The sequence below is a fragment of the Acartia tonsa genome, chromosome 5 (genome assembly GCF_053477335.1).
Source record: "Acartia tonsa isolate MP-2025a chromosome 5, ASM5347733v1, whole genome shotgun sequence".
Lineage (NCBI taxonomy): Eukaryota > Metazoa > Arthropoda > Copepoda > Calanoida > Acartiidae > Acartia > Acartia tonsa.
Genome location: NC_137264.1, coordinates 41,687,040 through 41,707,718, shown reverse-complemented (window position 1 = coordinate 41,707,718; position 20,679 = coordinate 41,687,040). Strand labels below are relative to the sequence as shown.

The 20,679-nt window shown below is 33.7% G+C and overlaps 1 protein-coding gene across 3 annotated transcripts in view; it reads left to right on the top strand.

The window, feature by feature from the left end:
- Nucleotides 1-13,983, top strand: part of LOC145319535 (uncharacterized) — a 65,751-nt gene extending 51,768 nt beyond the window's left edge. Inside the window, exons 7-20 of one of the 3 annotated variants that reach the window (XR_013879920.1) lie at nt 252-315; nt 1,292-2,645; nt 3,789-3,835; nt 4,306-4,372; nt 4,617-4,703; nt 5,111-5,164; nt 5,448-5,546; nt 7,245-7,338; nt 8,681-8,763; nt 9,375-9,471; nt 10,136-10,196; nt 10,766-10,875; nt 12,451-13,263; nt 13,371-13,983. Coding sequence is in view for 2 of the 3 variants with exons in the window: in XM_080161716.1 (XP_080017842.1) it covers nt 252-315; nt 1,292-2,645; nt 3,789-3,835; nt 4,306-4,372; nt 4,617-4,703; nt 5,111-5,164; nt 5,448-5,546; nt 7,245-7,338; nt 8,681-8,763; nt 9,375-9,471; nt 10,136-10,196; nt 10,766-10,875; nt 12,451-12,577 (2,344 nt within the window). In the remaining variant the exon portion in view is untranslated. Of the gene's footprint in view, nt 1-251; nt 316-1,291; nt 2,646-3,788; nt 3,836-4,305; nt 4,373-4,616; nt 4,704-5,110; nt 5,165-5,447; nt 5,547-7,244; nt 7,339-8,680; nt 8,764-9,374; nt 9,472-10,135; nt 10,197-10,765; nt 10,876-12,450 lie in introns of all 3 variants that reach the window. The other 2 variants (XM_080161717.1, XM_080161716.1) reach the window with 2 other exon arrangements.
- Nucleotides 13,984-20,679: the final 6,696 nt, after the last annotated feature.

The window sequence follows — 20,679 nt, the reverse complement described above, 5'->3', positions numbered from 1 at the left end:
CTGACATAGCAGCAGTAGGAACCAATAAATTTTTAGCAAACCTATATGTTTTTACCCATTTTCAAACCGAATCTAGAGTTAAATTAAAAGTATACCTAGCAAAGAAATGATGTTATTTCTTCAAAATTGTATTTGTTTGGTTACTAATATTTTGTTTTGTCTTTGAATAAAACTATCATAATGTGTTTGTTTGATATAAATTTTTGTCTTTGAATAAAACTATCTCAGTTTGATATATTTCTCATTTATAGGATGAAAAAATGTCTTGCAGTTGGAATGGACCCCGACAAAGTTTTGACTCCAGAACAGAAAAAGGTACAATTTTATAATTCTTTAAGGCTCTACAGACGATAGCCGCGCGTCAGCCGCCTGCAAGTCTAGGAAAATCAACAGGTTACAATTTTACAATAAGCTGGAAGTCCAAACCTGACCAAAATATAGCAATCCCTTTTATGAAAAAAATTTCAAAGGTTTTTTTTTTAATGCAACCATCTCGTACCTAATCAATGAGTAAATGGCACTTAGAATTCCAATTGCCATCTGATATTTTGCATGAGTAATCCATGGTAGGTCTATTTTCCCTAAATCGAACAAAAAGTTGGAAAAGTAACGGCTAACGGCTGGCTGCTCAGCCGTTTTGTCATTTTTGGTTATCTTCAGGGCAAATTAGTCACAAACCCTATCTCCACATAATACTCGTTGTGCTCCAAAACGTGATCAAACGGTTCTAGCCGGTAGCTGTTGGTAATAGAAATTTAAAATGATTATTGCTATCATTTAACATGGATTAAACCAAAAATATGTGTTAAAAAGTTGATTCCTACGTAATTAATGATGAATTTGCCCTGAAAATAGGCAAAAAAGGGCTAAACGGCTGAGCCGCCAGCCGTTACATTTCCAACTTTTTGTTCGATTTAGAGAAAATAGACCTACCAAGGTTTAAATTTGAGGCTTAGTGGCGGCGAAGCCCTTCTTATTTTCATATTTCCATTTTAAATAAATATTTTAATATCTTACACAGTTCACACACACAGCCATCCTTATTGACTTGATTATAACAGAATTTTTAGAAAATAAGCTTATGTAAATTTCTATTATTAAGCTATTACCCGACACTTAAAAAATTTAATTTTGATATTTAAAATGTTTTCCAAGAAATTCCAATTTTAAATTGAGATTGTTGAAGTTTACGTAAGAGTTTTAATTATTTAACGATTATGATTTGTCATAAAAAAACTGTTCTCTGAACCAATTTTCCATTTCCACTCAAATACTTTTGCTGCAATTTTAGGTACGATTTCGAAAATTGAATGAAAAGAAAAAACAACCAGTACAAGGCAGTTCAAATGAACCATCACACGAGCAATCAAACACAAACGCTGAACAAAATGTGGATGAAGAAAGAAATAGTTTTCTAGAAGCCGAACTTGATTATGATGAAAACTTTGATACTTTTCAAGACAACTTGGATTCTGCAAATGCTGTTGCAACAACCTCTTTTTCTACGGATGAATCATTGACAACATTTGACACAAAAGATGATATCTTCAAGCCTCAACTGCAATCATTTGAATCAACAACTGACATAAATTTAAATTCTCCTGTGTTTGACCTTCTTGATATCAAGACAGATGACACAGAACCAGCATTTTCAAGCTTCTCAACGGATATAACGTCACGAAGTTCACCTGTGACCAGTCAACCAAGCATGTTTTCGCCATCATCAAATTTTTCATCAGCTGATCATTCAGACATTTTTGTTCCCTCAACAAGTTGTACCAGTGCATCAAGTCAGGCGTATATAACTTCACCGCCTTGTGGTGCATCTGCCAGCCAAACACACACATCGTCTAGATCTAGATCTTTTAATTTAAATGAATCTGGCACCATATATCCCCCAACATCAAGTACAGCAGTCATATTGCCGTCGCGGACTATGAGAGCTCAAGAGTTGATACAGCCAAAGGGAAAAGTGCATGCTGTGAGGGTTCCTGTAATTGCACGAAATAATCAACATGTATCACGGCAGCAAATTATTGAACAACGTCAAGAGAAACCCCAGTCTTGTGGCAATGAAATTTTCGCTGGCATAAACAAACGAGCTCGAGATTCTTATGAATCATTTGATATAAAAGTTAAAGATGATTTTACTAAAACTACTGGTTATTTTGGTCGCTACGTTACTGAAAATGAAAGATTACTTTATTTTGTTAAATCCAAGAGAAGTAACAGCGTAGACCAACAAGACTTAAGCTTAGTCGAAAAAAGAAATCAACACTTTACATTTCCAACAAATTTCTGCGCTGTTTCTAGTCCAACAAGGGCAGCTAACTCAACAAATTTAGATTTTCCACCAATACATGATTTTGCTAGTCTTATATCTGAAAATGAAGTTCGATATTTAGAATTTGAAGAGGAAAAATTTTGTAGCGCGCCATCAACAAGTAAAATTGTATCATCAGCTCCCCTACCTTTGGATGAAAAAATTGAAGAAATTGAAAGACAGTCCGAGGGAAGGTTGATAGCTGGCGAACGTATATTAAAAGAAAATCTGAATCATTTGGAAAAGGTGGATGAATTGGTGAAGGATATTATTTACAAGCATAAGAAGATGAGATGGAAAGATTCAATAGTCAAATTTCCAGGTATACTTTTTAAAATACTAGGTACACCAAAGACACCACAATATCCGATCGTTATTGGGGGGGAGGGGGAAGAAGGTATTTCAGATTAGTTTTACATTTTTATTTTACTTTTGAAAGTTACAAATCTCGCCTATTCAAGCAAAGGATATTTTATTGAAGGTTGCGTGATTATATTTTGACAAATAACTGAAAACCACTTAAATATACTGTACCATTAACCCTTTACAGTCGGGCCCCATGCCGCACCTTAATCGGTCAGGGGGGGGGCGTTCAACGCCCCCTCCACCCTATTATCTCAGTTCCTGTTAGAGCTAGAGGGTTAAATTTTTTTGTGCAAGTCCCCTGTTTGATAATGAATATCCGACCTTTTATAAGTCTAAGTCAATTTTCGCTTTCTTAACCCTTTTTTTAACAACCTTTGTTTTTAGGTCTTTTTTTACTTAAAAATTTCAAACGGCTGTATTTTTCTTATTTTTGAAGCTAGAAGAACAATTGTTTTCCAGAAAATGTTTATCTTCATGTAAATTTTACATTAGAAATATCAAATATAAATTTCAGCGGCCGCAGCTGTACTAGGAAGCTGTCAGCCGCCGCAGTCGGCGGTCGGCGGGAAAAACGGCGGCGGATCTTAAAGAAATTTTAATACGTTATGTAGACATGTCAGAAAAGCTTAAGTTTAAAATTTGAAGTCTAAATCAAAAATTGCGGCCACAGGAGCCTTTTAAAGATTTCTGGAGACCTGGAGGATCAGGACCTGCAGGATCATACCTGGAACCTGAAAGTGACTTGAACACCTGTTTTTTTTTATATAAGGATGTACTACTAGAGGATATTTTAGTATTTTGGTAAGTCAAAAAAATATTTTTGCTCTTTACCTGGATGACCCTACCAGGTTTGCTGGCATCCTGTGCTCGCCAGGATGGAGATTTTCAAAAAATTCCAACTCTCAGTTATGTGTCATACCCATACTTAAAAAGTAACGCAGTTTGGGCTCTTTATCTTTCACACACAGAAAATGAGATAGAAAAATCGGAGGGGGGAAGGGCGTTCAACGCCCCCCCCCCCCCCACCCCTCGACCGTTAAGGGTTAAATTACTTTAATATTTTATTAATCCTGATCCAAATATAAAGTTATATTTTTAGAAGAAATGCTTCAGAAGGCTGCTCAGGATGTTTTCAATGATACTCAGGTAAAAATTATTCTGTCAGTCTGTAACGCTTATAATGTTATAATGTCTTGGTTTACCTTCATTATCTTTTGGATAACCTTTTGACAAAAGTAAAAGATTACAGTCCAGTACTGTTTTTATAGTATTATTTATGATAATTTGGGTATCCGCACATTCTAAATGCGTTGTCTAAATGGATAATAAATCGTCAATCTAGGTTGCTATTTTCTATTTTATTGGTCAGTTTGTTAATCCAGTAGGAGGGAAGGGGATGTGTAAAAGAGAAGGGATGGTGGTTCGTTTTTTCAGCCCGTTACATACAATTCACAATATTAGAAAACATGATAATCTGATGTAAGATCTAAGTGTTAATAAATCCATTGTTGAAAATTGTTAAAATGAAGTCCGGTTAAATTATAAATACAATCCCAGCTGCAATTCCCTGACATTTTAGTTTTCGTTTTTGCTGCTGCAATGCCTATTTTTTTCAGGAGGAGATAAAAACACGGACCATGGCGAATATGGCAAACAAACAAAAATATACGTTTACTGAAGAAGGTAGGAATTGAAGTTTTTTTAAAAGTCCTATTTTAATTTTTTTTAAACTGGTGCACATTTCATTGTTTTTTTTTGTGGTATGTTTTTGTTTAATACTAAATTTATACTACTGAGCTGAATCTTTAAATCACAGCGATGCCACTGCCTATGCCTCTAGTGAGCCGAGTTTGAAAGAGACTCACCTGTACTTTGTTAATTATGCTGAGCTACGTTACAGTATTTATCATCCTTGTTTTTTTTTTAGAAATCCAAGAAGCTTTGAAACAAGCATTGAATGCTGATGTGAACTCTCTGGAGTCTATGCTCTCACTTGAAGAAAAAAAATATATAGGTAAACATGTTTTTTTGCAAAACCTTTAACCTGAAATGATTTACTTTTCAGTTTGGATGTTTTAACACGTAGCTCCTAAACTATGCATAGCACATGAATAGTTCTTATATTTCTAAAAACTAGAGCTTATACTTTTTTCTTCTTACCACTCATGCCGCGCAATTTTAATTTTAAAAATCTTATCTACGCATTTTTTTGCATACCCTTTAACAAAGTTAGAATTATAAATAATTTTGTATAGAACATTGAATGAAACTTATTTTGCTGTTGTTTCTTTTGACTATAATATGAAACACTTTTTTTAAGTTATGACACCTTGGCATATGGGAAAAATAAAATTTATAGTTACTTATATAAAACTGTGAAAATTATTTTGGCACATAAGTAACAACAAATGTTTCTTTCAGATAATCTCGAGTTCTCTTTTTGGCAAAACTGGAGGTCATTTAATTTAGGAGAAGGTAAGCAAAAGTATATTAGTTGCGAAGCTACTCTGTAACTCACTTTGTCTGAAATTCCATTGTTTTCCAGTGTGGCTAACTGAAACCAAATAATATTCGCCGGATTAGAACCGGATTTCAACCATGCTGAAAATGATGTATAGCATCATATTGAAGACAAATGTACACGAATAATAAAATAAAAATCTTAAAAATTAAAACTAGTTTTGTTAGACTGGGCATTCGGCCCCTTTTTAAATTAATCATTATTTCCGCATAAAGCTGTCTAAAACCTATTATTTAGATTCTTGGAAATCATTTAAAGAATTTCGCAGCAATGGTGAATCTCTCTCCTTGGAATACTCTAGAGATACATACAGACAGTTTTGTGCTAGGATTATCGGTAATTATGTATAACTTTTTTCAGTATGGCTTTGAAATCGATCAATACCCGCTGGGTTAATACCGTTTCTTAGCCATACTAAAAAAATGAATTGAATCGTATTACAGATAGTTATCAAATAAAAATCATGATAATAATTATAGTTTGCCCGGGCAATTTGGCCTATCGGGCCCAACAAAACTGGAATTGCGGTAGGCTGTCTATAATACGATGCGATAAACAACAAATCCAATATTGTTCAAGCAAATTACTTTATAAATATTTTGGTTTATCGCTAAAACCGCCGCGCAGTTTGAAAAAGAATGAAAAAAGTCACTAGCTATAATATTTTGATTTTTTTTATTGATATCTTATTTTAATTATCCTCGTTTAAACCTAAAATTATACACGAACGGTCAGCTCTCTTTGAGGTGATTAACTCTACACACCATTCGTGCCTGCACACCCAATTTTACTGCATACTAGAATATTTTCGGATCAGGAATACAAAAACGTTGTTTTGTCGAAAAGGGCAGAAATTTCCTTCCTTAGATTTGACTTCAGATGAGCTAGGTATGAGCTAGAATCGATATTTAGGTGTCTATAGAAGATTAAATGGCATGTTTTACAAATAACTCGACACAACCTAAGGATTATCTCTGATATTTCAAGTACTTTGTAAGAATACTTTGTACGAGTAAAACGTCTGAAAATTTAGCTTTTAACAAACGAAAGTAATTGAAATACTAAAGAGATACCCTAGGTTTTGATGCCCTTACGCTTCTATAGACACCTTGACATCGATTCTAACTAACTTATACCTACTGGCCCATCTGAGGTCAAATCTTAGGAAGGTAATTTCTGCCCTTTTTTGGAAAAACTTCGTCTTCTTTCCATGATCCATATTTTCTGTTGTATTACTGTTTTCATTACATTTTACTGTTTTATCTTTTTCGTAAATGTTGTTAGTATAATATTGTTGCGCTGTTAATGGAAAAATTTTAACAAAGGGGGGAGGCGGAAGTGACACTTTTGAAATCAAAACTGAAAGTCAAGGGAACTCAACTATTTAAAGAGTTACAGCTCTGAGATTTGACATGGCAGTTACTTTAAAGAGGTATAATATGGAACTGTGAAGAAACGGCGGCGGAACTGCCGCTCCCGCCAATTTTCTTTTGCATTTTCTCGTCAAATGCAAATATAAGGAACGACAGGAAAGTGGAAGGCTGCTTATGCAGGAGAAGAGTGTCTAATGAAAATATAAGGGGAATTTTTATGAGAAAAAAAATATTATTTCAGATGATTTAAAATTGTCCAATTTGACGAAAGCAAAATAAATTTTGGCGGGAAACGGCGGTTTTCGGCGGGAGCGGTGGTTCCACTGCGGTTTCTTCACAGTTCTATATTGTACCTCTTTAAAGCAACTTCCATGTCAAATCTCAGAGCTGTAACTATTTAGTTGAGTTCCTTTGACCCTTAGTTTTGGTTTCAAAAAGTGTCACTTCAGCCCCCTCCCTTTCTTATAAAATTAACCTTTTAAACATCAATGCCGCATAAAACCCTTTTTTTTTCATTTCCCGAAATTTTAATAGCAATATCTTTTTTGGATAGATTCTTCATTCTTATGAATTTTTATGAACCTTTAGACAACAACATTGTGATCATTTGCTATTTTAATTTTGGCTGTAGTGTTAATTAATGGTTACTTATGCTATTCAGGCGGAAGTTATTCCACACCCATCATTTTAGGTTACGCCTCAGACTTGTCCTTGTTGAAAGGAATGTACTCGGGAGATATTGATTCAATTTTAAGGTTTGGTTTTAAATTTCAAGTGGATCGTAGCTACTCTATAAATATAACGTTTGTCAGCAGAATGGGCATAGAATACATGAATATTGTGACAGTGGAGTTTTTGTCGTGAATTTTGGTTGCAAATATAGTCCTCAGATATTGGTTAATATGTTCCTACATGTTCAAGAAAGGGAATGGAGTAAATTCAGAGATGATGGTGAATGTTGAGTATCGCTATATTAGCCACTTCACATTTATCAGGGTATATGAGAATCTCTCACAATATCCACGTATTCTAAAAAAACAAATTCTTTGATAAAAAGCTTAAAACTCTATGACCAAATATTTATGACAATCCTATTGAATCAATTAATAAGCATTTTTTCAGGGGCGTCGAAGCTTTTTTATTTGGGGGGGTAAAATTTTTTAAGGGGGGGGTTAATTTTTTTTTTTTTTGGGGGGGAGGGATAAAATGGCGCCCTCCCCCAAAAATTTTTACCCCAGGGTTAAAATTTGTTTGTTTTTTTTGGGGGGGGGGGTAATTAGTAATTACCCCCCCTGAAATCTGTTGGCAGGGGTAAATTTTGTTTACCCCCCCCAAAAAAAAAATTTACCCCTGGGGTAAAACTTTTTTTTTCTTGGGGGGGGGGGAATTCTGTATTGTAAAAAAATACCTACCTGTAAAAATGCCCGCGAAGCGCGCCAAATTTTTTTTTGCTAGGGATTTTTTTATTTGGGGGGGGGGGGGTAAATACTCCCTCCTAAAAGGGTTGGGGGTAAATTTTAAATGTGGGGGGGGGGGTAAAATGAAAAATATTTGGGAGTGCCTTCCCCCCCCCCCTTGGACGTCCTTGCATTTTTTTTGTCTGTAGCGAAGGACCTCGCTAGCTGCTGAACCGATATGGTTCTCCTTTAAATTGAACCTTTTTATAGGTCCATGGAAGGTTTTTAACTATTTTGTGGGAGAGTATCTCCTCCCTCCCAATAAAAAATACCCCCCCCCCCCAAAAAATAAAAAAATATTTTTTTTCTCGTACTCATTCGAATGTCTAGCATCGTATTATATCCAGCTTTCTACGAATATAAAAATGTACAATCAATAAGATTAAAACTAGTTTTTTTTATCCCGTGCCTTCGGCACCTCGGGGCTAAAAAACTGGTTTTAATCTTATAATTGTACATTCTATGTCCGCGGAAAGCTGTTTATAATACGATGCGAGAAATAACTATTCTACTATTTCTTTTTAAAACTTTAATTGCGAATGATGTTGAGTCGAAATCCACCCTCCCCCCTCTTCTTTAAGTGCCCCTAGACGCTTCTAGGGAGCATTCATTTGATTTTAAAATTACAATATTTTTCCAGGGAAAATATTCAGAGATGTTCTCAGACTGTGTTTATCTGGACAGGTCTATTTGATCTAGACAGTCAAAAATATATGTACCTAGGTAAGGATCATTTATCCTAAAGTGACAGTATTTTCGTTTGTATGTATGCAGGGATCTTAGGGGATAAGATAATGGCCGATAGATTGATGTATGTCCCAAATGAAGATACACAAAATTACACTTTCTTTAAATTACAATTAGTGGATGAAACGTATGGACTTTCAACTTAATTAACCAACCAATCAGAAAGTCCCCAAAGTTGTTAAGCCAACCAATAAGAAAGCCTTTTTATAAAACTTTTGGGGACTAGTGTAATAAACAGCCCAATGTCCCCTCCCGCCCTCCCTGGTATGTATTACAATCCACCCACGTTCCGATAGCTTAAAACAGACTACTTTTTTCGGAAGAATAAATATCTGCTTGATTTTAACAAAGGCTATTCGAAGTTCTTTACCTAGCTATCAAAAAAGTTTGATCAATATTTAAAAAATATTTGAGAAATAATAATGTTTATATCAACTATTGAGGTTGTTCCGTCTGAATCATATCTCATAATATGGAGGTTACGTGGCATGTGCGCGTGTGTGATAACCTAACCTAACATAATCGTGCAACCTCTCCAACAGGATAGAGGATAGGATTCAGATGGAACTAGGTAATGTAATATTTAGGTGTAGAAGATGTAAAAGTGTGCAATGATTTGAAAATTGATTGTTTTATCACCATCCATGAATACATGTCTCTGACGCCTTTGCCAGAGGCTAGAAAGTAAGTTTTCAGTATCAGTATGGCTTTAAAACTGATTAATATCCGCTGGGTTAGAACCGGTTCTAAGCCATATTGAAAAATCATGTATCGTATTGTATTATATCCAGATTTCTACAAATATAAAAATGTACAATCACAATATTAAAACCAGGTATGTTAGCCCGTGCCTTCTGCATCTCGGGCTTAACAAAACTGGTTTTAATCTTAGTCAAGCACAGAAATCCCCCCGCCTTCTTTTTGAAGTAAAATAAGAATAAGGAGGGGTGGGGTTGAGTAGTTTCCGTTTTATTCTTAGGTTAAATTAGGTTAGGTTGAATTGGATATAGGGTAACAACCTGCGTGAGGGCTCTCCGAAGGAGTTAGACATAGGGAGTAAAAACTATCCATTCTCCCTTATATAAATTTTGAAAGAAGTGTGTAGGTTTCTGTGCTTGGAAGGCATTTTGAGGGTAATCACCAATAATATTTGTACAACTTATAAATGATTCGAAGACATTTAGACTAGAATTTAAAAGTTTAGGGATTATTAAATAAATATGATTGTAAGATATTTTTTAAATCGTAGTAAGTTTATTTTAAAAAGACTCGAGATAGAAAATTGTATGTAATAAGTTTACACACATTTAAACTTTATTTTCATTAATATCAAAAATTATCTGTTAAGGAAGAAGTGTTTACAATTGTTAGCAGAAGCAGAAACTTTTGATCTCCTAAAAGACTACAAGGCAAATAATTTTTTTTACATAATTAAAGATTAAAAAAAAACTTTTATATGGAGGTAAAATCAATACATAGTTATATTAAAACATGATAATTACAAAACAATGCTCTTTGATTTTTGCATAGTTTCTAAAATTCGCTTTCTGTTTTGTTACTTTGACATTTGCGAAGCATTTGACATTAAATCTTTCAATAGAAATAAACTTTAAATATAGATAGTCCAGATGAGCAAAATTTGAATTCCAACCAACAAATGTAGCAAGTAACAACCTGAAGATTTTTAAAAGCAAATCTTATCTATAATTACTAATTAGGGTCGGTCCCTCCGTGACGGTTAGCTCTTTTTGTAAATTTAGACATGTTTGAATTGTCCTATCGATTTTAAACTTAGCATGATGAGTCCTATAACAGTTAGGTATGTCCTGAAACAGTATCCTCTATTAAAGCAGTTTTGCAATAAATTTACACAAAATTATATTTTACATTTATATTCTACTTCTGACACTCTACACTTGTCCTATTGTTTCAGAGCTTTGTTTTTATGGATGTTGTCATCCCTGTTTTTTAATTTTAGGTTCTTTCAATGTTAATGCCCCTGGTTCTTTGTCAAGTTCGGAATAATCAAATATTACACAAGCCAGAAGATTTAAAAACTCAATATGACTACAGTGAAAGTATGCTTAGGTAACTAGTTAAGTTTTCTTATTTCATTTTATAGTGGGAGATTTTAGAGATGGGAAAATGGGCTGTTTATTCATATAGTCCCCAATATTTAATAATAACGTTTTCTTATTCGTTGGCTTAACAACTTTGGGTACTTTAGTGGATTTTAATTGGCTGGCTCATCAGGTTGAGGGTTCAAATGTTTCAACCACTAATTTTAATCTAAAGCAGGGGTGATTTTGTGCATTATAGCTTGAGAGATTGTTTCTTAAGATCCCTGGGACATTGGATTTATGTTTGGAAAATCTCATTTACTGAGCTGCTACTAGAGATAGAAGGCTAATATTTCTCTATCAGCGAAATCAAATTTACGGATGGTCGGTAAAAGTTGATTGTGTAATGTTTTAGTTGTTTGGTCATGGGAATCTTCATAAAAATATCAGATGTTTATCATATAAAAACTAAATAAAAACTGTTTTATATTTTCTTTCCATTGCAATTGGTAGTTTTTTAATGGTATTTAAAGGGGGGGGGGGGTTAATGCAACCATCTCGTAATCAGAGAGCAAATGGCACTTACAATTCGAATTTCGATCTGAAATTTTGCATGAGTAATCCTTGGTAGGTCTATTTTCCCTAAATCGAACAAAAAGTTGAAAAAGTAACGGCTAACGGCTCAGCCGTTTAGCCGTTTTTTGGCTATTTTTAGGGCAAATCTGCCATAAATTATGTAGGAATCAACTTTTTGAAACATATTTTTGCTTTAAATCATGTGAAATGATACAAGAAAAACATTTTTAGATTTCTAGTACCAGCAACTAGCGGCTAGAACCGTTTGAAAACGTTTTGGAGCAGCTTAAAGTATTATGTGGAGATAGGTTTTGTGATGATTTCCCTTGAAAATAGTTTTAAAAATGGCTAAACTGCTGAGCCGCCAGCCGTTAGCCGTTACTTTTCCAACTTTTTGTTCAATTTAGGGAAAATAAACCTACCAAGGATTACTCATGCAAAATTCCAGATCAAAATTCGAATTCTAAGTGTCATTTGCTCACTGATTACGAGATGGTTGCATTAAACCCCCCCCCCCCCCTTTAAGGAGCTCTCATTAGATAGCCGGTCAAATCATAATTTCATCGCTGAAACGTAGAGCTTGATGGCCCTAGTGGCTATACAAAAGTGTCTCAACCTACACTATGACGTCTTAGGTTCAAACCATAAGAAACTAGGGATAAATTATCAATCAATTAAAGGGGTAGTTTTACGAAATGCATTTGAACTTAATTTAGTGAACTGCATATTTTTTGCTAATTAATGGGTTTAACTATATTTATATAGCATATATTTGAAAGAATTGCAATTTTCTACCACGTAGTTTTGAAAAACTCAAGACTTGAAAATCTTCTTTTTGTGATATATGCAATTTAAAAAGACGATTTTCAAGTCTTGATATTTTAAAAACTACGTGATAGAAAATTTAAATTCTTTCAAATATATGCCATATAAATGTAGTTTAACCAATTAACCAGGAAAAAATATGCGGTTCACTAAATTAAGTTCAAATGCCTTTCGTGAAACTACCCCTTTAATTTTATTTTAGACGATATTTCAAGTACAAGCACGGAGATAGGGACAAAGTTGAGGCTGCTACGTTCCAATTGCACAGACTTATCAGTATGGCAGACGAACTGGTCACACACTTATCCACGCTCCAATTAAAGGATTAAATCTGTTTAGTTCATGGCATATTAATAACAAACAACCACATTAATTTACGTGGTTTCAGCTGTTTTCGTTGGTCTGAACAAAAGTACCAATTCATCAGGCCATATTATTGTTTAGCAAATTTTGTGCTATTCTTCAATCAAGTTATCCTTAACATAAAGTAAAATTATGTTTGTTTGTTTGTCTGTCTGTACCGAAAGATCTCGCTAACCGCTGAACCGATCGAGTTCTCCTTAACGGGCAGCTCATAGGTCCCGGGAAGGTTTATAACTACTAGGGTCTCACCACTCTCCAAAGAGAAATCGCCCCTAGGAAAAATTATTTGCCCTCCCCCCCAACAAAAAATATTTATTTACTTTTCTAAACAAAATCTAAATTTAAAAAGTTGGGCTTTGGGATTCAACTCCCCCCTCCTCAAGTGCATCAAGGGGCGTATCCTCTAGTATATTACTAGCTGTAGTAATATATTGATATAGTACCTGTTACTTAATGTATCTTAGACTTTATCAAAATGTTTATTTACACAATCAATATATGAATTTGTATCTTATCCAATTAATCAAAACTTAAAATCCTCTTTTGTGATGATAGCCCTTTCTCTAAAAATTAAATTTTAAACTCTAAAAGTAAATGTAATAATTAAAATATAATATATATTTATGTCTATATGAATAGAATAGTATTTTTCGTATTATAAAAAGCTTTCCGCGGATATAAAAATGTACAAATATAAGATTAAAACCATTTTTTTAGCCCGGGAAAAAAAACTAGTTCTAATAATTTTTATATTCGTAGAAAACTGGATATAATACAATGCTATACATAATTTTTCAGTATGGCTGAGAACTGGTTCTAGTCCACCGGATATAAACCGGTTTAGAAGCGATACTGAAATTTTTTTTTTGAATATCTTGTGACGGTTGTACCTTGTCATTCTCTTACCGTCTTTACCAACCCGGCTCTTAAAAGACGGCTATTTCAGCCGTTAGAAAAATGGATTATGGAAAGAAAACGAAGTAATGGGTTTCATCGTATTATCACAATAGTTTTTCCCCTTTTTCTATCCCCTATCAAAGGCTACTGTGAAAATACGTCAAACCCCACTACTTCGTTTTCTTTCCATGAAACCTTTTTTTATCATCGATTGTGATTTGGATTTACAAGTTTCTCTACCTTTATTTAGATTAATATATTATTAAGACTTTAATATGAAAAATTGTAGATTTTTATAATTGTTTTATAGCGAGATATTTTAAGAAAGTACTTGTACGTACGTGTTTTAAATTTAGATGTTATATTTTGTCTACTCTATTTTGCACTGTATAATAATATTATAATAATGTTATCACTATACTACACTACATAGTACCTATGTAAATCATCAAAAATAAATACTCTATATCTGTTGTTAATTCTTTATTTATAACTAGCGGCTTCGCCCTTAGCCTCTAGGGGCTTTGCCCCAAGAGGTAATTAATGAAAAAAAAATTAAGTACCTTTAGAGATGCACTCACTCCACCACTAATTTTAAATAATTAAAAAATAAATAAAAAATTAAGTACCTGTGGAGAAACCAGGGTTGTCATTTTGGGCGGGCGCTTTTGGGCCGCCCAATATAAGGTCCTTTTGGGCAGTTTTGGGCACACCCCTTTTGGGGGGGGGAGAGAAAAAGGGGAAGGGGTGAAAAAAGAGGGGGTGGCGGGCCTATTGTTTGAGTGATATCCTTATACTAAAGTAACAGGATGTGTGTCTGTTTGTTTGTGTGTCTGTACCGAAGGATCTCGCTAACCGCTGAACTGATCGGGTTCTCCTAGCTTCTCATAGGTTCTGGGAAGGTTTATAACAATTTTGGGGGAGGGTACCACCACCCTCCTAAGAGAAACCGCCCCTAGAAAAAAATCACACCCCCTCAAAAAAATTTTAAAAGTTTATTTTAAACTAAAAATATAAATGGGGGAGGCAACCCCCTTCTCTCAAAAAAAAAAATCATTCCCCACCAAATTTTTTTTTACTTTTTCTTTTCAAATCTAATACCTATAATAATTGGGTTATTAAATTTGACTCTCACCTCCTCAAGTGCCCCTAGAGGCCTCTAGGGCCGTAGCCGCTAGTTAACTATATAAATTAGTAAGCTTTTTTGTATCTAGAGAAGGATTTTGCTAACTACTGAACCGATATGGTTCTCCTTTCCAGTGGAGCTTTTATAGGTCCTGAGATGGTTTTAGGCTATTTAATTTCTAATAATAAGCCTCGGTATGGTTTTAGGCTATTTTATAAATCTTTTTTATATGCTTTTTACGCCATTTGCCCAAAAAGGGTGCCCAAAACCACTTTTGGGCGCCCAAAACCCTTTTGGGCAATTGGGCCGATCAATATCAAAAAAAGTGCCCAATTCGACAACCCTGGGAGAAACCCTTACTCCACTACTTATTTTAAATACCTAATTATAAAAAAAATTGGGGGGGGGGTTGGGGGAGTCCCCCCCCCCCAAGAAAATTTTAAATTGTATTTTTGGGCTCTCAAACAATCACGAAACCTGTCTGATATATTTTCATATTTTTGCACGATTATATTTTGTATGATAGCTGATACACTGAGTCAAAGTAAATTACATACTGGATGTACAGAACAATGAGAAAGGGATAGTTGCATGAAGTGCATTTAAGAAGTTTGTTTGCAAACATAGGTTATAAAAAGTAAATTAAATGCTGGATGCTCAGATGTTCGGTAAATTTAATTTTGTTACTATTATCCACAAAAATTTTGTAAATATGGGGACCAAAAACACATAAGATATTTTTAAAAATCAAACAAAGCTACCTCTCCTTTCATCTTTGAACACCGAAATCCCTTAGAACAATTAAAAATTTAATTTTGATATCCTTATTTACTTTTTGGAGATCGGATCAGGGTGCGCCAGAGGTGGTCCAGATTTGCGCACCTTGTATCGATCTTTAAATCAAAATGGCATTGGCGATCCGGCCCACCAAGTGGCGCATCAGTTACACTCGTTTGGTGTAGCCACCGCGCCGGATCGGGGTGAGCCGTATTTCATTAATTAATATTTTTTTCAATTAGTTTTAATATTTTATTGCAAAACTATCGTGAAAACATTTATATAACTATTTTAAAATTAAATTATATATTGATTTATATAAAATACCGTACTGACCCGGCTTAAGTTATAGAGTTGTACTGGCTCGTATGGATATGTTGCCTTCAAAACATATAGGTAACAATTTAAGGAAAGAAGGCGTCTTAACTTTTATTTTTATAGCTAGTCGGTGTTTTTAGTAAGTAGTAGATGTAAAATTTTCTTTAGAATTCAGATATGCAATCGGTTTTTTTGTAGACCTCTTATTTTTAAAGTAAATTAAGTTTTTTTTTTAAATGAAGTCAGTTTTAACCCATTAGTGCCGAGCACCACTTTTATGGGCTGATCAAGCTGAAAATCTCAGGGAAGCTTTATAATGGTAAAAACGGAATTCCAATTTTTTGTTTTGCTCTAGTGGGGTGCACAGGAAAGTTGCAAAAAAACCCGGTTTGGCCTGGCCATAAATACCAACCAGGCATTATTACCCGTTTTGGGCGGTTTCCGCCGGCATTAAAACCCGGTTTTGTAGTAAAAACCCGGTTATTTCGACCAAAAATCGAAAAATGTAATTTTTGAACGCCAAAAGTGAGATGAACACTTTTTAGAACTTTGATACGATCCGTAATTGAAAACTACACAACCTCATGTAATCTATAGAGCTACAAGTAATATACGAAGCGATTTATTTCAAATTTAGTGTTTTGGCTATAGGTGCCGCCGTTTTCGGGTAAAAAAACCCTGTTTTGTTGTTGTTGTCAAAAAAGATCTATTAGTAAAACCAGGTAATAAAAATTTCAGACTCCTAACTCCTGTGCCGAACCGGGCTTATATAGGGCGTAAAAAAAACAATAAAAAAATTTTATAAAAAATAATAATTTGAATAAAACGAATTCACAAATAGATGTACTTGTCAATAAACTTTAGATTTCACGAAAAAAATCAGCGACTTTACTATAAAAACAAAAAAGTTAGATGGGGTATTTTGAATTTTCATGATTTTCAAACTTTGTTGAACTAAACCGGCAAACGGAAGTAAGCTAAACTGCCTGCTCCAGGGGGAAATGAAAGCCAGGGTAGTAGAGGGGGGATTCATACTGAAAATGATGCAATTATGAAGCCGGAAACCGTTTTTTTTTACATTTTCTGGAACCGGGTTTTAATACCCGGTTTGTCACTAATGGGTTAAGGTACTAAAACACAACAAAAAAAAAGAAGAAAATTGTCATTATAAACAAAAATAGTAAGATCTTTAATTTGACACCTTACTTTTTAAATTCTGTTGAGTAATTATTGAAAAAATCTATTTTTAACCCACGAGAATAAAAACTTTGAACTTGCATATATAATTACACAGGCATAAGAAATAGGTGTTCTATATACTTTTAGAATGAGAAAAATATTACAAATCCATTCTAAGCAAAATTGAAATAGAAAGTTTACAAAATAGTAAACAAACTACAATATAAATTATATGAGAATATTATATTATATTATACAGGCAACCATCTTAAATCGTTGTTTTGGGGTAAAAATGGGAAGGGGGTAAAGAGTGGAGGAAATTAGTGTTGCCTGTACAACATAATATGTTGGGCCATTTTTGTTATTTTTATTTTTTTACGTTTTTCAATTTTGCTTACAATGGATTAGTAATATTTTTCTGATTCTAAAGGTATATATTAGGGTGGGTTCATATCGGAATTAGACAAAGAGGGGATATGCAACAAATAAAATTAACCTTAAAAACATTTCTGACCGAAAAATAATTTTAAAAAATTGAGTTTTAGATCGCGACCACTAAAAAATACATTTCATTACTTATTAATATGCAAAGATGACATTCAACATTTTTTTTGAATCAGAACTATGGCTTCATGGTGCTCCCTGGAAAGGCCTTTCCTAGAATCAGGAACTTTTGACTGTTTCAACAAATCTCGTTCCTAGCCTTAGAAATCACTAAAAACCACAATTCTTTAAGGTTTATTGAGAATTGTCCAATTTGTAAAGGTTTTTTAGATCTTCTCAGGCTTATCTTCAAGATTTGTTGAAACAGTCAAAAGTTCCTGATTCTACTCCTCATTGCCTTTCCTGAGTGCACCATGAAGCCATAGTTCTGATTCAATAAATTTTTGACTCCCATTTACAAATAGCTATACAATTGAATGTCTGGTCGTCAGCGGTTTTAAATCATCAAGAGGTGTATTATACTCATACAAATCATTTGCAGATCCCCGCTTTGGCCTCAGAAAAAAAATGTCCAAAATCAACCCACCCTAGTATATATGAACCCATATTTTTTATGCCTGTGATAGGAAATAATTACATTCAAAGTTTTGATTAAACCAAGGTTTAAAAAATCGATTTTTTTCAATAATTACATGACAGAATTAAAAAAGTAAGGTGTCAAATTAAAGATCTTACTTTTTTTGTTTATAATGGCAATTTTCTTCTTTTTTTTTGTTGTGTTTTAGACTGACTTCATTTTTTAAAAAAACTTAGATTACTAAAAAATAAGAGGTCTACAAAAAAACGATTGCATATCTAAATTCTATGGAAAATTTTACATCTACTACTTACTAAAAACACCGACTAGCTATAAAAATAAAAGTTAAGACACCTTCTTTAAGAAAAAAATAAGAAAATTAGGAGTTCTTTTAAAATCAATTCAATTTAAAAATGATAGGTACATGATAATTTTTCTGTTTATTTATTATTTTTGTTTTTTTGTTTTGGGGGGGGGGGATGAGCCTAAAAAAATTATTTAAAGATTGATATTTTATTGAGTGTCGCCAGCGATCTGGCAACACCGCGCCAAAAATCTTTTAAAGATCAATGTTTTTTAGCAGTGGCTGTGGCTCACCTTCGGCCCACCTCTGGCGCACCCCGATCCGGCTCACCACTAAAATGATTTAAAGATCCAGCTCGGACCAAAAACATTAAAGATATGGGGAAAATGTATAATATGAAAATAGCCAAGAACCTGCTGAAAAGCATTCTAACCGCCATGGTTGTAATATTGTTGATTATGCTCAATTAATGATGGAAATATTGACAAAAGTTTCAGCCGTGTATCTTGAATAGGAGCCGAGAAAATAACGTTCCCTCTACTGTGTTTCTTACGGCTTGGGAAGCAATATAGCAGAAGGTGCATACCTTCCATTTCGTGCCTTGCAAAGAGTTTTTCCAGGGGGTGTGAACTTACACATCCTGAGGTGGATACTTAAAAACATCAAAAACACTTGAAGACACGTTCGACGACTCAGTCTTCCACGAGTCGAGGTTAGATTTTTACCTCTTCTTAAAAACACTTCAAGACACGTTTGAAGACACGTCAAGTTTTGTGTAGTTTCGCGTAATTTTCCGTTAAAAAATCCTACTGCTTTCCCACCTAGTATTCTGTCATTAATAAGAGTTCACAACTTTTTTTCTTAAGTTTTTTTTACATTTTTTCAAAATGAAAATCACAAGCGATTTCGCACCTAGCATTTAGGAACTCTATATTTGAAGGGTAGAAAATAGCATAAAACCATTTATAATTGGATATTGTATTGTATAACAAACAATTTTCAATGAATAATAAAATAAAGCTTCGGTCCCTCGGAAAATAGCAATTGATAATAAACTTATGATATTTAATTTTACTATCCGTGGAAATATTAAATAAATATTTAAATAAAAAATTTTGTAAAAATACTTGTTTGTCCCCCTATGACCTCCTACTGAAGGAAAGTGCCTATTTTACAGACTAACATACACACACTGTTCGATGTAAATTGAGAACACTTCGAAGACGTCTTCAACTACCTACTTGAAGACTTGTCTTCAAAGAGTAGCTCTTCAAGAAAAAGTTTTTAAGAATTACTTTTTGCCAAAATACTTGAAGACTACAAGACTTCAAGACGTCGACAATGTTTTAAGTATCCACCTCTGTGGTTGTGGTTCAAACTCCGTGATATAAAAACGAGGCAAATTAATGTCGTATTCTAAGGTAAGTAATTTGAGGAATTTTTCATTTATTGTTAAATTAACATACCTAATACATATATTATATCTATTACCATATATACAATACTAGCGACTAAGCCCTTAGAGGCTTCTTGGGATTTATCTGTTTTAGATTTTAAAAGAAATAGTAATAAAATATTTTTTTTGAGGAATTTTTTTTTCTAAGGGGGGGGGGAGATTCTCTCTCCCCTTTTTTAATTTTAAACCAAAAAATTTAGATTAAGAAAAAAAAAATGTTGGAGGAAGGTATTTTTTTTCAATGGAAGATTTCTGTTTGGGGGGTGGTGATACCCTCCCCCCAAAAAGTTATAAACCTTCCCGGGACCTATAAAAAGCTACCCTGTAAAGGAGAACCATATCTGTTCAGGAGTTAGCGAGATCCTTCGGTACAAACAGACAGATAGATATCCTGTTTCTTTAATATAAGGATTTTATAAAAGTTGGATAGAATAACAAGGTTGACAACATCCAAAAAATCTAACCAGACAAACTGTAATTGGACATTCAAGAAACAGATAATTAATATCGACTTAATAAAGATGCTTTCCTTATTACATGATGCCTAAACAACATGTTATTATCAATTAAAAACTCATTTTTATAGGACACCTTTCTTGAAGTGTAAATGGAAAAAAAAATGTGTGCCCTATAAGAAGAAAACAAAAGTTTTAGACATTTATATCAAGATTAAATCCTGAAATTTTTAAAATATTCCAACGAGGGTTTTTAGAAAAAATTAGATTTGAAAATTTCAAGTTCAATTTTTATCCCCTAGGAGTCAATGCATAATCATGACAAGAAAAGCGAAGATTAGGTATTTATTTAAAATTTTAAACAACTTTGCTTTTATTTAGTCTTTCATAAAACCTCTCTATATATGATTTATTTAAGGCTAAATATCCGTGACCTTAGCAAAGCAACTGATAAAAATGGCCATTAAGGGGGGGGGGGGTGTACATTTATAGGAAATGAAAATTCAGTATCAAATAGAAGAAAAGTCCCAAAATT